Raw genomic sequence first — 16,516 nt, forward strand, 5'->3', positions numbered from 1 at the left:
GTTTCAGTGGCTCCCTCAGTTTGAATGTTTTCTGTCTTAGTAAAATAATGTGTTTTTTATTTCAAGAAGGCACTTAAAAAATACTCTTTATTAACCTGCAACTTGTGTGCATTACCATCAGATCTATTTAGCAGAGAATGGCAACATAAAACCTTTATGTGTGCTAGCTTTTTTAAGCTAACTGGATATCGTCAATGTTAGCTTTTGACAGCTGGTAGCTAGTTTATTTAGCAATATATTTGAAATGTTAGTTTGCACGCAGTATGCTCGGAGCTGACTGATGAACGGGTCGTGCTTACAGGTGAATAGTCCTGTTACATTGTCTATCAGTCACATTAATAATATTAGCTCTGCGGTCTAATCCTGTATCATGTAGCTGTAGATAGGCTGTTGTTTTGTTTGTTGAACTTAAATTGCCCATTGTTAATCTCTTAGTCTCCTACAGGATAAACCGTGACCTTCTCCAGCCCTGGTCTTTCCTCTCTGGGTTTAACTCAAAGGTCAATGTGCTCTTATAAACATCTGCACAGGAACGCTCCCCTCCCACAGGAAATCAAGGCTAAGCAACCTGCTAAGTAACCCGCTAACAGGCTAAAGGCTAAAGCAAGAGAGGCCAGACAGACCAGACGGAGTACAGGACAGGAGGTGCAGAGGAGAACACTGGGACCAATAGCTTCATGATGTGTTTTAGCATCATTTTAAAGGTTGATCTTTTTCATGTAATTCAGTAAAATGTGTCCTATCCCTGTACAGATATACTGTATAACCTGTGTGCTTCTAGTGTTTTATTGTCAGTGAAAAAGGAAGTGCGGCGTAAGCATACTAATGTTTGTTATCTTTACTGTGACTGCAAAACGCTCTGGTCTCTGAAAGTTGTGAAACGTGCTTATAAACTCATCATGGTGAATAATTAGGATGCTCTGAAAGCATATGGTCAACTGTTTAAAGTGAACTAGTTTAAGAAGAAAACCTGCTAAATTTCACATTATATTAAAATTTTGAATAACTCAATCGATTGATTTACCATAATGTTCCAAAGCTTCACAGACACTTTGCTTTTCAGTCTGGACTCACATAAAATGGCCCATTCTGTCAAATAAAATCAAAATCAGTAATAGAATTCACAACAGTGTCATCAAATCCACACAGTAAATTTTTAAGGGATGTTGGATTACACATGTGTCTCTCAGCCCCAGTGTCCTCCCCCAGTGTCCTCCTCTCGGCCCCAGTGTCCTCCTCTCGGCCCCAGTGTCCTCCTCTTGGCCCCAGTGTCCTCCTCTCAGCCTCAACAGACATAATGTTGGTCACTTTTTATTAGTGCAGCCTCAAAATAACACTTTATTTTATTACAGGACTTGCTAGACATTCAGTTCTTAAGGAAGAGTTTGGTATTTTGGGTCCAGCTCACACAAAAATAAGAATACAAATAAAAGTGGTTTCAGTTGTGATTTCAAACTATCAAAATGAGTGGAGATTTCGAGGTAGGGTTTTAACATGGTGATTGTGAATCACTAGGCTAAGCTCGGGTAGAAACATGGTAAGCGATCCATAGCATGAGCTAGTCCCAGTCAGATTGGACTGTGGCAGAGTGGTTATCCTGTCTCTCACCTCCTAGTAAGGGGTCAAATCAACAAGTATTTACTATTTTAACCGAGCTAGTACTAACCAAACACAATCACCACTAACCCAACTTCTGTTAACTTCAAACTTCATGGAAACAGCGGTCATCAAAAGTGGTAATGTTTTGAAGAAATTGGCTTAAACACAAGAATGATTCAAACCATAGAAAGTCCTTTTAAAAAATAAACAACTGTACAGTGTGTTTGTCGATAACCGTACGGACACAAGCTAGTTCACGATACGCAGCTTTAGTTTAGTCCCAGGAACACTGAAAAATACATAGGCGTATTCATGTCTGCTTTTACAAAACCGCTTTCCCAGTGTCCGACAGTCGCAGCGATGGAGCAAAAATCCAATTGAACAAAGATGCAACGTTCAACGCTCAAGTCCGCCAATGTTTTTACACAAAATAAACCCAAAAAGAGTCTTGTTTTCACTTTGTCCTTTGCAAAAAACTATAACACTGATTTAACACACGATGTCTACGTTGCCACCTCACGCACACTGACGCGTTTCAAAAGAGCACTTCGAAAACAGAACTGCTCCCTTCCTCCTCGTTTCCATAGCCAAGTGTCACGAATATTCAGGATTTTTGTTACGATTCCCTGTCACTATCATCTCCTCCGTACATATCAGCCAGTTTCTTAAACCTCGGTCCCCATTCGCTTAAGTAGTTGTAGTCCTGATCACCATCCGTAGTCACCGATTCCAAGGAGCTAAGCGATTCTGCGACAGAGCCGTTCCCTTCATAAGCGTAGGTTGCTAACGAATCATATGGGGGCGCTGTTGGGTCGGTGTCGTTGTCCTGTAAACGTTGGTTGATGAAGTCCCGTACGTCTCCGTTGTTGTCACGAGGAGGGGGTAGGATGCTGCGTCGTACGGGGGGGTTGTAGTAGGTTTCGGGAATGATGTCACGCCGTTGCTTGTTGTCCTCGATAGCTTCCGGGTTTCGCAGCGTTCCGATGTCGAAAGCCTGGGTGTCCTCCTCTCCTCCACCCTCGTCATTGTAGCTCACGACGTTGTCACGCACATCCTCTTTGGAGATTATTAGAGGTTCCTTCTTCCTCTGTCTCCTCAACGCAGCGAAAAGCACAACGATCACTGCCAAAACCATAAGAACATTTAAATCAATTACAATATTAGACAGAACATACAACCCCCTCCTCTGCCCCATTTGGCCCAATCCTCTGCACCATCTCACCCCCTCCTCTCCACCATCTGACCCCCTCCTCTGTAACATCTGACCGCCTCCTCTGCATCCTCTGCACCATCTGACCCCCTCCTCTCCACCATCTGACCCCTCCTCTGCATCCTCTGCATCATCTAATCCTCAAAGGTCAAGGTCCTCTGCTCCATCTGACCCCTCCTCTGCTCCATCTGACCTCTTCCTCTACATCCTGTGCTTCATCTGACCCTATTACTCTGTGGTCTTCCTCTAGGCCTCCTTCATCCTTCTACCTAAATATTATCCATCCCTCCTCTGTACCATACATGCACTGTCCCTCCTCTGTACCATATATGCACTGCCCCTCCTCTGTATCGTAGCTGTTGTAGTATCTGATTTACATTTCACCACTTGGAGTAGAATACATAATGTCTCCATCAGAGCGCTGCGGTTTACAAAGTCACGCACCAGTCCCTGAACGTCTCACACAAACAGACAGACAGGAGGCAGCACTGAGGCTAAGGTTTGGCCCATAGTAAATGTGCAGGATGATGTCCTCCCCTTCTCCATCCCTTCGCTTCGCTCCCTCACCCCTCTCTTTCCCTGTCTCCTTATCCGCTCTCTTTCTCTTTTTGTCTCCCTTTCCTCTCTCTTCTGTTCTCTTTCCCCCCCTCCCCTCATTCCCTACCTCTTCAACCTCCTCTCCCTCTCTCCCCTCCCGCTCTCCTCCTCTTCTCCCTCATTCACTCTCTCACCCTCCTCTCCTTTCCTTTATCGCTATCCTCTGTCCTACCCCCTCCTCTTTCCCTCCCTCTTGGCCTCACCCTCTCTCCCTCTACTTCTCTCCCCTCTGTCTCTCTCCCTTCCCCTTCTCCTCTATTTTCTCCTCTCCCTCCCTCTCTCTCTTATTCTCTCCCTCCCTCTGTCCCCCGTCCTCTTTTCCCTCCTCCCTCTCTCCTCCTCCCTCCTCTTTTCCCTCCTCCCTCTCTTCCCCTCTCTCCCCCACCCTCCTCTTTTCCCTCCTATCTCTCTTCCCCTCTCCCTTTTTATACCTCTCTCTCCCCCAGTCTCATTCCCTCTTTCCTCCTCTCTCCCCCCCTCCTCTCCTCCTCCTCTCTTCTCTCCTCCTCTCCTCCCCCTCTCCTTCCCTCCTCCCTTCCTCCTCTCCTCCTCTTCCTCTCTCTAATGTGGTGTAAGTTTGTAGCGGTGATCACATTAAGTCCTGTGCTTTGGTCTGAGCCTGAATGATCCGCCAACAGGAAGACAACAATCTGATTAAAGTGAAACACAAACTCAAACACCTGACATTGATACAGCACCTGCTGCACCTGCTGCACCCGCCAGACCCTCCACACCTGCTGCACCTGCCGCACCAGCCAGACCCTCCACACCTGCTGCACCTGCCGCACCAGCCAGACCCTCCACACCTGCTGCACCTGCCCCACCTGCTGCACCAGCCAGACCCTCCACACCTGCTGCACCTGCCCCACCTGCTGCACCTGCTGCACCTGCCCCACCTGCTGCACCCACCAGACCCTCCACACCTGCTGCACCAAACAGGACCTCCTCTGATACAGGCTGTGCACTTTAAACAGATATGAGTGCCTCTATATTACAGAGAGAAAAACATGTTAGAAAAACATCCATCCATCCATCCATTTTCTTCCGCTTATCCGGAGCCGGGTCGCGGGGGCAGCAGTCTAAGCAGGGACTCCCAGACTTCCCTCACCCCGGACACGTCCTCCAGCTCCTCCGGTGGGACCCCAAGGTGTTCCCAGCCAGCCGAGAGACATAGTCCCTCCAGCGTGTCCTGGGTCTTCCCCGGGGCCTCCTCCCGGTGGGACATGCCCAGAACACCTCCCTAGGGAGGCGTCCAGGAGGCATCCTGAGCAGATGCCCGAGCCACCTCAACTGGTTCCTCTCGACGTGTAGGAGCAGCGGCTCTACTCCGAGCTCCTCCCGTGTGACCGAGCTCCTCACCCTATCCCTAAGGGTGCGCCCGGCCACTCTGCGGAAGAAGCCCATTTCAGCCGCTTGTATCCACGACCTTGTCCTTTCGGTCATTACCCAGAGCTCATGACCATAGGTGAGGGTAGGAACGTAGATTGACTGGTAAATCGAGAGCTTCGCCTTCCGGCTCAGCTCCTTCTTTACCACAACGGACCGATACAGCGACCGCATCACTGCAGACGCTGCACCGATCCGCCTGTCAATCTCCCGCTCCATCCTTCCCTCACTCGTGAACAAGACCCCGAGATACTTGAACTCCTCCACTTGGGGCAGAGACTCACCACCCACCCGGAGAGAGCAAACCACCTTTTTCCGGTCGAGAACCATGGCCTTGGATTTGGAGGAGCTGATTCTCACCCCAGCCACTTCACACTCGGCTGCAAACCGCCCCAGTGCCTGCTGCAGGTCCTGGCTCGAAGAAGCCATCAGGACAACATCATCTGCAAACAGCAGAGATGAAATCCTGTGGTTCCCAAACCAGGCCCCCTCCAGCCCCTGGCTGCGCCTAGAAATTCTGTCCATAAATATAATGAACAGAACCGGTGACAAAGGGAAGCCCTGGCGGAGTCCAACATGCACCGGGAACAGGTCTGACTTACTGCCGGCAATGCGAACACAGCTCCTGCTCCGGTCATACAGGGACCGGACAGCTCTTAGCAAAGAGCCCCGGACCCCATACTCCCAGAGCACCCCCTAAAGGGCACCACGAGGGACACGGTCGAATGCCTTCTCCAGATCCACAAAACACATGTGGACTGGTTGGGCATACTCCCATGAGCCCTCGAGGACCCGATGAAGAGTATAGAGCTGGTCCAGTGTTCCACGACCAGGACGAAAACCACACTGCTCCTCCTGAATCCGAGGTTTGACTATCGGTCGGATTCTCCTCTCCAGTACCCTGGAATAGACCTTACCGGGAAGGCTGAGGAGTGTGATTCCCCTGTAATTGGAACACACCCTCCGGTCCCCCTTCTTATACAGAGGGACCACCACCCCGGTCTGCCATTCCACAGGTACTGTCCCCGACCGCCACGCGATGTTGCAGAGACGTGTCAGCCAAGACAGCCCCACAACATCCAGAGACTTGAGGTACTCAGGACGGATCTCGTCCGCCCCTGGAGCCTTGCCACCGAGGAGCTTGCCAACCACCTCAGTGACTTCAGCCAGGGTGATGGACGAGTCCGCCTCTGGGTCCCCAGTTTCTGCTTCCTCCTCGGAAGACGTGACAGTGGGATTGAGGAGATCCTCAAAGTATTCCTTCCACCGCCCGACAACATCCCCAGTCGAGGTCAGCAGCTCTCCACCCGCACTGTAAACAGTGTTGGTGAAGCACTGCTTCCCCCTCTTGAGGCGTCGGACGGTTTGAATCAGAATCTCTTTGAGGCCGTCCGATAGTCCTTCTCCATGGCCTCTCCGAACTCCTCCCAACCCCGAGTTTTTGCCTCCGTGACTGCCCGAGCCGCGGCACGCTTGGCCCGCCGGTACTCATCAGCTGCCTCAGGAGTCCCACGAGCCAACAAGGCTCGATAGGACTCCTTCTTCAGCTTGACGGCATCCCTTACTTCCGGTGTCCACCACCGGGTTCGGGGATTGCCGCCGCGACAAGCACCACAGACCTTACGACCACAGCTACGAGCAGCCGCATCGACAATAGAGGTGGAGAACATGGCCCACTCGGAGTCCATGTCTCCAACCTCCCCCGGAATCAGGGAGAAGCTCTCCCGGAGGTGGGAGTTGAAGACCCCCCTGACAGAGGGCTCCGCCAGACGTTCCCAGCAGACCCTCACAATGCGCTTGGGTCTGCCAGGTCTGTCCGGCTTCCTCCTCCGCCAGCGGATCCAACTCACCACCAGGTGGTGATCAGTTGACAGCTCAGCCCCTCTCTTCACCCGAGTGTCCAAGACACGCGGTCGGAGGTCAGATGGCATGACAACAAAGTCGATCATCGACCTCCGACCTAGAGTGTCCTGGTGCCATGTGCACCGATGGACACCCTTGTGCTCGAACATGGTGTTTGTTATGGACAAACTGTGACTAGCACAGAAGTTCAATAACAAAACACCGCTCGGGTTCAGATCGGAGAGGCTGTTCCTCCCCAATCACGCCCCTCCAAGTGTCACTGTCGTTACCCACATGGGCGTTGAAGTCCCCCAGGAGAACAACGGAGTCCCCGGTTGGTGCACTGTCTAGTACCCCTCCCAGGGACTCCAAGAAGGCCGGGTACTCTAAACTGCTGTTTGGCCCGTAGGCCGACACAACAGTGACCCGACCCGAAGGCGCAGGGACGCGACCCTCTCGTTCACCGGAGTGAACCCCAACACGCAGCGGCTGAGCTGTGGGGCAATGAGCAAGCCCACACCAGCTCGCCGCTGCTCCCCGCGGGCAACGCCAGAGAAATGGAGAGTCCAACCCCTCTCAAGAAGTTGGGTTCCAGAGCCCGAGCTGTGCGTGGAGGTGAGGCCGACTATATCTAGCCGGTAACGCTCAACCTCCCGCACAAGCTCCGGCTCCTTCCCCCCCAGTGGGGTGACGTTCCACGTCCCCAGAACTAGTCTCCATGTCCGGAGATCCGGTCGTCGAGGTCCCCGCCTTCGACTGGATCTCTTTGCACCCGCCCCAGAAAAACATGTGACTATAAAACTGTTATTGTTTTGTTCCTGTATTTCATAATATGGCTTTGAACTCATATATTGCCATGGAGGCAAAGCGATTCAGCCGGAAGTTATAGGTCAGATCTGTGTTGTTTCTCATATATTATTACACCACTGTTTACAACATGTGTAATTCAATAAATGCAAGATAGACATTTAATGCCATACTGTGGTACATTCCAGACAAAGCATCGACACAGCAGGTGGATAACCTCCCACCAGAAAAGTTACATAATGCATCTTTAAGCTCAGGTTGAAGTCCAGGTGTCAACAAAACGATTATTTAACCATGTACAGAGAGGTTCTACTACCGCTGACTATGCTTCCTAAACGGTCAAGTCAAGTTTTTTGGGTTTTTTTGTAGTATTTTCTACATATTTTTTTGTACTGACAATGAGGTATTTTAAAAGGAGGAAAATAGGAAAGGTTAAAGCTGTTCATTTATATTCATAATTAGTCCCATGACCTCTCTACACTACATCCAGACTTGTGTTTCTCATGTGTGTGTGACTCACTCAGCAGTATGATGACACACAGCAGGATGGCCACCAGAGCCCCGGTGCTCAGACCCGCTCGAGCCGTCATGGCCTCCGCGTTGCACAGTTTCATGTTCCCCTCTCGGTCGCATGTGCACACTTTGACTGTGAGCGTGCTCGTGCTGCTCTGCATGGGGAAGTCTCCGTCCGATATCACCACGGGAACATAGTACACGCTCATCTGAAGGCTGTTGTAACTGTTTCTGCGCGTAAGGATCCAAGCGGTGTTATCTGTGGAGGAGGGAGATCAATTTACACATCATTGTGGCTCTTTAAATTCATTTTTAAAACTCAATTCAATTTAGTGTGACTTAAACATAAATGTGCACTATTGATACTTGGCAGCGGATGTCATCAACTATCCCTGAGGGTTGAAGTTAACTGTAGGCACTGCTCTGTCTGAAGATGTTCCTCAAATTAGACTTTAATCTGAGCTTTATTCTAACACAATCTGACCAGAAAGAAGTGATTTAGCTGGAGCTGCAACAGGTGAGCTGATTTGTGCTGTTAAACAAGTCCCTCTCAAATCCCATTACAGTAACAAGCTAGTTAGCATTAGCCAACAGTTTGTCAGTTTGTCACTCTCACCTTTTTTGTTGAGAATCAAACTCCTAAACAGAATCATGAATGCTTCTGGAAATGTACTGTTTAAATCAATTTTGTATTGTTTTCTTGAGTTTTCAGATGATCTTAAAACATATCAGGCTGATTTCCCAAAATCGTCTTTCTCTATTGTTGCTATAAGTCAGTAGAACAGTTTGCCAAATGAAATTATAACATGCACAAGTTTTCAGAAGTTTGCACATGTGACAAAGATATGGCTAATATCAAAGCCAATTTGCACCCATTAGTGAATGTGTAAAAGAGAGAAAAAAACTGAACTGAATATTTTTAGATGTGTTGTATTAGATGTATGTACCATATGTTTACTTGATCCACCTACACCAAACTGTTCCTCTTACTTAACATCAGTCTGTCCAGGGACGACAGGTGGAAATGAGTGTTTTTGCTATAACTTGGCACCAGACATCTTTCCTGTTTTTTAAGGTGTGTAATGTTGTGCACTGTCCCTGTCCAAATAAAAGCATACCGTACCATTGCTAATGTGTGGATTGTGTCACTAAGGTAACTGCTGAACATTCTGCCATGGACATACATGCAAAACCCTGCAGCATGATGTCACAACAAATGATCAACAGAACCTTTGTGGTGGGCCATCACCAGCTTGTCCATGATCATGTTCTTTCTTTGCCTTGAATGTTCCACAATATGGCATTAAACATGCTGCTGCCATACTGTGGAACATCCAAGACAAAATGATAACATCTCCATGGAGACGAGCAAGTGACAGATCATCCAGCGAGAATGTGACATAGTGAAACTTTAAGTTGAACTATCTAGATTTTAAAAAATGAGCAGTTGTTCCACCGCACTCTGGTTCAGGTAAAAAGAAGATAAAATTAAGAGATTTACATTTGATATGGTTTAGCAGTTTTGTGTAAAATAATAAGCAGTTAAGCATAAGACACTGTATCAGGAGACAAGGCGCGCGTGTGTGTGTTTCTGTGTGTATTTTACCTTTGTTATCTCTCACAGAGAAGTTGGCCTTTCCCGCTGCCTCTTGGGCCAAACTGAAAAAGAAGCGATGTCCTCCCAGAGGCTCATCTGGATCTGTGGCACTGATCGTCTGAATGCGCTGGAACAAAACACAAAATATTATTGCTACTACTACTACTACTACTGCTACTACTATGGTATGGTTATTTATTTAGTCCAGAAAGACCAGTAGAGATGGGAATATAATTAAATCCTGTCCCTCCCTCCTCACTGTCAGCCAATCACAGCCAACTACCATTGCCTCCTAACCAATCACGTCTCAAGAAAATCATATAAATGCACTTTCCCTCCTATTTTTACCCACACTGTAAAAGTGACACTTGTAAATAAGTTACAGGTATGATTAATATTGCACTGTGTAACCTGAAGGGCAGACTACTTGCTTGTCTCCATGGAGATACCGCTTATTGAGTTATCGCTTTACCTGGAATATTCCACAGTATGAGATTGAACTTATCTATCTCCACAGAGACAAGCAGATGACCTCTCAGGGCCCAGTTATAGGCTAGCTCTGTGGAGATGCAAATCTGCTCACAATAAAATGCATGTTTTTAAGGTGTTTTTGAACAGTAAAAGTACCTGTATTAAATAAACATGAACACTCAGTTTAAAGCTGTACTGTGCAACATTTAAGCAGATGGCATATACTCTCCACCAGAAAAATGACATTGTACACCTTTAAGATTGACATTTTAGCTATGCCTCTCCTCCTCTGCAGCAGAACTAGCAGCCTCCTCAACCTCTCCATCTCCTCCTCTTTTCCTGTTCCAAAAAGTTTGGAGTTGTAAATGTTGATTTGTTAAATGTCTGCTAGCATAAGGCACTAGCTAATGCTAACATGTTATTTTCTGAAAATCTTCACACTTTTGTAGCCACACTGGCTTTGTCAACACAATTTACCTTGGTATAAACTTATTAAAAGGTGAATAATGCACATCATAATGTCACATAAAGGTGACGTACTGTCTGAATTCGGGTTAGCTCCTTTACTGTATATAAACCAGTTCAGCCACTGCGCTTGCAAATCTTTTTGAAACGAACTCAGCCCAACGAATGTCGCAAAACTCGTGAAAGCACAGTTTTCAGAGACAATTTGTAAGGCAAGTTTATTTGTATAACACAATTCGTACCCAAAGTAATTCAAAAAGCTTTACAGAATAAGAAAGACATTGTCAAAGTCGAGGCCTGTCTCACATCTTCAGGAAGACTGCTCCAGGTTTTAGGTGCATAAAATTTAAACACTGATTCCCCATGTTTAGTCCTGACTCTGGGCACCAGCAGGAGGCCTGTCCCTGAACTCCATAGAGTGTGAGATGGTTCATGTGGCTCTAACATGTGGGAGATGTAATTTGGTGCTGGTCCATGGAGAGACTTGTTCACACAGAGCTGCTTTAAAGTATTCTCTGAGCCACAGGAGCCAGAGACCTGAGCACAGGACACATGTGGGAAGTACTTCCTGGTTCTAGTCCGGACCCGAGCAGCAGTGTTCTGGATGTACTGCAGCTGTCTTAAGGCTCGTTTGGAGAGGCCAGTGAGCAGGACGTTACAGTAGTCTAACCTACTAGAGACAAATGCATGGATTTGACTGTATACCTTTGATTTGTATGTGTAAAATTACGAATTTGTAAGCGTAAAACGATATTTGTAAGCATAAAACGAAATCTGTAAGTGTAAAAAAAAATGCATTTGCCAGTGTACAAATCAACATTTATGCGTTCAAACTTTTTGGAACAGTTGTGCCTTCATAGTAAAGAGCCCAGGGAAGGTATTTGCACAGACACATGTATCACACAGTCCTCATAGTGTCCTCCCTCAGTTTAAGAGCCGTTCAGTGGAGTGTTCGTTGGAGCAAATGCTTCTGTCATACTCGGGTGAAATGGACTCATATTTTACAGTGAACTTTGTAGATGAAATGTGAACAGTTCATTTGTGATCTGTGGGACTTTTATATTTTGGAGGTCGTTCTCATTTGGAGTTATGGCTTTAGAAATGGGCAGCTTTTCAAAGAGGCGACATTACTTCAAAAATATTAAAATTTAATAAAAAGATAAAAAGGAGCATTTAGCAGAGCATTCAGAGTCTATAGAGATTTTTAAATAGTTTGGCCAAAAGTCGCTGAAAGTGAATCCATGCTCTGTTTCATAATGTGCTTTCCTTTAAAGGGCCACATCACCCTGTTTCTGATCTGTTCTAATGTTTCGTCATCACAAACAAACCTGGAGTTGTGTGTTGTTTCATTCACACATGTTTAACACAAAAACCCTGCATATTTATGCTGAGTTCTTCTCTCAAACAGAAAACACTCTGTTCCACCTTGTGATGTCATCATGTGGTAATACAGGAAGTGCTCCGCTGTATTTTTAAACTCCACACACCTTCACTAGAATCATGTGGATCATTTCAGTCCTGGAATTGTCAATCTCTACTGAACTAAAGGTAAAAGGAGCTGTTGACTTGAAAACTACCACTTCATGACATCACAAGGTGGAACAGAGCATTTTAAGCTTTAGAGATGTAGACAGACTAATAATAATAATTAAAAAAAACACAATTCCAGGTTGTTTTTGAGGAGGTAAGAGTATTATAACTAGGGATGCACTGATACGATATTATTATTAGATATTGGTTCCAAGATATCGGTTAAGCCAATATCCCATTTTGGTCCATTAATTAAAGCCATAGTGTCCACAATATTGGAACAGAAAAAGCTCAAGTGGTGCATCCTTAATTATAACATGGCTTAAAAAGATATATGTGTGTAATCCACCAGTTGTCCAGGTCTGATCCATGGCAAAAGAAAAATAAAATGTGTTACTGGTGGACAGTGCCTTATATGTGTCTGAAGGGAGAGATAACTACACTGAGACTGTAAACAGCTGTTGTTTAGGAGTTTCAGTGTAGTTAGCTCCTCCCTTCAGACAGATAAAAGGCAGTGTCCAGCAGTAATCTGACCAGAACTGAAGAAGCGGCTTGGACGAGCAGCCAAACGTTTTGTCCAGGTGACAGATTTTAACATCGCTTAAAGCTAAATACATTTTGTGCACTGTAGGACCTTTAATGTGGAGTAGTAGCAAGAAAACAGCTAAAATGCTTAAAGCTGCACTGAGTAACTTTTCTAATGAGGGTCTACCACCTGCTTGTCTCCGTGGAGCTGTTATTTCTTTACCTGGAATGTTCCACAGTATGACATTAAACCTATCTTGCTATTATTTGACCTGAAACTTGGCATAACCTAGTTGTCTAGTTAAGCAATAAATATAATAATCTCCATGGAGGAAAACTATCCATCAGAAAAGTTACATAGTATATCTTTAATGTTTTGACATAACTTTGGAAACAATTTCATTTATATATTATGTTTTTTCAGTTACATTTGACTGGACTTATCTGTAATAACTAAATTAGTGGCACATTTGAGTCTTGTCTTTGGTGCAGTGTTCACGAGCGTTTCATGTATAATCCCTTCCATGTGTTCTGATTTAATTAATAGTTCTGTTATGTAAAGCCAGATGACATTATCAAGAAACTTTATTAATTAACAAGTTCTACTTAAAAAGGGGGTATTATACAAATATGCATTTTTTTAAGCTTTCTACAATGTTATAACATTGTTCACAAAAACATGTTTGAGGACCTTTTAGATCGGACGGCCTCAAAGAGATTCTGGCAAACCGTCCGACGCCTTAGGAGGGGGAAGCAGTGCTTCACCAACACTGTTTACAGTGCGGGTGGAGAGCTGCTGACCTCGACTGGGGATGTTGTCGGGCGGTGGAAGGAATACTTTGAGGATCTCCTCAATCCCACTGTCACGTCTTCCGAGGAGGAAGCAGAAACTGGGGACCCAGAGGCGGACTCGTCCATCACCCTGGCTGAAGTCACTGAGGTGGTTGGCAAGCTCCTCGGTGGCAAGGCCCCGGGGGCGGACGAGATCCGTCCTGAGTACCTCAAGTCTCTGGATGTTGTGGGGCTGTCTTGGCTGACACGTCTCTGCAACATCGCGTGGCGGTCGGGGACAGTACCTGTGGAATGGCAGACCGGGGTGGTGGTCCCTCTGTATAAGAAGGGGGACTGGAGGGTGTGTTCCAATTACAGGGGAATCACACTCCTCAACCTTCCCGGTAAGTTCTATTCCAGGGTACTGGAGAGGAGAATCCGACCGATAGTCGAACCTCGGATTCAGGAGGAGCAGTGTGGTTTTCGTCCTGGTCGTGGAACACTGGACCAGCTCTATACTCTCCATCGGGTCCTCGAGGGCTCATGGGAGTTTGCCCAACCAGTCCACATGTGTTTTGTGGATCTGGAGAAGGCATTCGACCGTGTCCCTCGTGGTGTCCTTTGGGGGGTGCTCTGGGAGTATGGGGTCCGGGGCTCTTTGCTAAGGGCTGTCCGGTCCCTGTATGACCAGAGCAGGAGCTGTGTTCGCATTGCTGGCAGTAAGTCAGACCTGTTCCCGGTGCATGTTGGACTCCGCCAGGGCTACCCTTTGTCACCGGTTCTGTTCATTATATTTATGGACAGAATTTCTAGGCGCAGCCAGGGGCCGGAGGGGGCCTGGTTTGGGAACCACAGGATCTCATCTCTGCTGTTTGCAGATGATGTTGTCCTGATGGCTTCTTCGAGCCAGGACCTGCAGCAGGCACTGGGGCGGTTTGCAGCCGAGTGTGAAGCGGCTGGGATGAGAATCAGCTCCTCCAAATCCGAGGCCTTAGTTCTCAACCGGAAAAAGGTGGTTTGCTCTCTCCGGGTGGGTGGTGAGTCTCTGCCCCAAGTGGAGGAGTTCAAGTATCTCGGGGTCTTGTTCACGAGTGAGGGAAGAATGGAGCGGGAGATTGACAGGCGGATCGGTGCAGCGTCTGCAGTGATGCGGTCGCTGTATCGGTCCGTTGTGGTAAAGAAGGAGCTGAGCCGGAAGGCGAAGCTCTCGATTTACCGGTCAATCTACGTTCCTACCCTCACCTATGGTCATGAGCTCTAGGTAATGACCGAAAGGACAAGGTCGCGGATACAAGCGGCTGAAATGGGCTTCCTCCGCAGAGTGGCCGGGCGCACCCTTAGGGATAGGGTGAGGAGCTCGGTCACACGGGAGGAGCTCGGAGTAGAGCCGCTGCTCCTACACGTTGAGGGGAACCAGCTGAGGTGGCTCGGGCATCTGCTCAGGATGCCTCCTGGACGCCTCCCTAGGGAGGTGTTCTGGGCATGTCCCACCGGGAAAAGGCCTCGTGGAAGACCCAGGACATGCTGGAGGGACTATGTCTCTCGGCTGGCCTGGGAACGCCTTGGGGTCCCACCGGAGGAGCTGGAGGACGTGTCCGGGGTGAGGGAAGTCTGGGAGTCCCTGCTTAGACTGCTGCCCCCGCGACCCGGACCCGGATAAGCGGAAGAAAATGGATGGATGGATACTTAAAAAGGGGGCATTTTTTTAAGCTTTCTACAATGTTATAACATTGTTCACAAAAACATGTTTGAGGACCTTTTAGATGTCATCCATGCATGTTTTAATAATCTTTCCTGGGACCTCTTTATGCTTAGCAGTAAGATTCTGTACAAGGCTCCAGCCACAAGCCTATGCCACCCAAGCTCCCATACAACAATTCTCCATAAATATTCAAAAACATGATACAAAACTGTACACAGCAACTTGACAAACACTTTACCCCCGATTATAGGATCCTCTTACAGAGACTAGAGGACTGGGTGGGCATCTCTGGTTCTACAATAAACTGGTTCAAGTCCTATCTAGAAAACAGGGAGTAGTTTGTTGAGATGTGTCTCAGATAAAATGTCCCTGACCTGTGGGGTGCCCCAGGGGTCAATTCTGGGACCCCTGTTGTTCAATCTCTACATGCTGCCGTTAGGCCAGTTAATACACAGCAATAATGTGTCCTACCACAACTCTGCAGATGACACTCAGATCTATGTTTCACTGCAGCAGGTGAATATGGACCAGTGGATTCACTCTGCCACTGCATCCAACAGATCAGTGTGTGGATGCAAAACAACTTTCTTCTGTTAAACTCAGACAAGACTGAAGTCATCATCTTTGGCCCACAGAAACATAGAGAAAGTGTCAGCAGTCACCTCCAAGCTCTCTCTCTAAAACCTTCAGATCAGGCTAAAAAAAAGAGACATTGCAAAAATCAAAGGTATACTGTCAAAGCCTGACTTAGACTTATCCATGCATTTGTCTCCAGTAGGTTAGACTACTGTAATGTCCTGCTCACTGGCCTCTACAAATGTGTGTTAAAACAACTGCAGTACATCCAGAACGCTGCTGCTCGGGTCCTGACTAGAACCAGGAAGTACGAGCACATAAGTCCTGTGCTCAGGTCTCTGCACTGGCTCCTGTGGCTCAGAGAATAGAATCAGCGTTTCAGTTTTATGCAGCTAAAACCTGAAACAATCTGCTGTTCTGTTTATCTGTACATATGACTGAAAGGGTTTTATTCTGCCTCTTCTCTTTTAATGTTAATTTTATGATGATTATTTATGTTTTGATTTGTTGTATTGTGATTTTAATGTCTTTCTTATTCTGTAAAGCACTTTGAATTACTTTGTGTACAAATTGTGCAATACAAATAAGCTTGCCTTTATCTAACAATGCCATATTTTACTGAAGTGAGGTGGCCTATACTTTATGTAGCGGCTTAAACCGTCGCATTCATTAATTTACACTTAATATAAATAAGATTATCCCCACAGAGTCTAATGCAGCATTTCTATTAGAAGAGTTTTACTTCAGAGTGGACTAATACTTTGGCTATTACTTGATATTATATATAGAGATGCCCTTTTAAGCCAACATGTGCAGTAAGGTCTCTGTCATTTGCATAACCATGGCTATAATTAATGATAAAACTTGTATTTATAAAATGTATTCAATTAAATCATGAGCAACTTTTAAATATAATGTATTAGCA

General features: G+C 46.7%; 1 protein-coding gene across 1 annotated transcript in view; it reads right to left on the reverse strand.

Moving 5' to 3' along the window:
- Positions 1 to 1,761: 1,761 nt before the first annotated feature.
- Positions 1,762 to 16,516, reverse strand: part of LOC117388434 (cadherin-6-like) — a 151,328-nt gene continuing 136,573 nt past the window's right edge. The window contains exons 11-13 of the mRNA XM_033985978.2: positions 9,561 to 9,678; positions 7,962 to 8,213; positions 1,762 to 2,721 (exon numbers count right to left, since the gene is read on the reverse strand). Coding sequence (XP_033841869.1) covers positions 2,216 to 2,721; positions 7,962 to 8,213; positions 9,561 to 9,678 — 876 coding nt within the window. The 3' untranslated portion in view covers positions 1,762 to 2,215. The remainder of the gene's footprint in view (positions 2,722 to 7,961; positions 8,214 to 9,560; positions 9,679 to 16,516) is intronic.

Source organism: Periophthalmus magnuspinnatus, chromosome 20, assembly GCF_009829125.3.
Source record: "Periophthalmus magnuspinnatus isolate fPerMag1 chromosome 20, fPerMag1.2.pri, whole genome shotgun sequence".
Taxonomy (NCBI): Eukaryota; Metazoa; Chordata; class Actinopteri; order Gobiiformes; family Gobiidae; genus Periophthalmus; species Periophthalmus magnuspinnatus.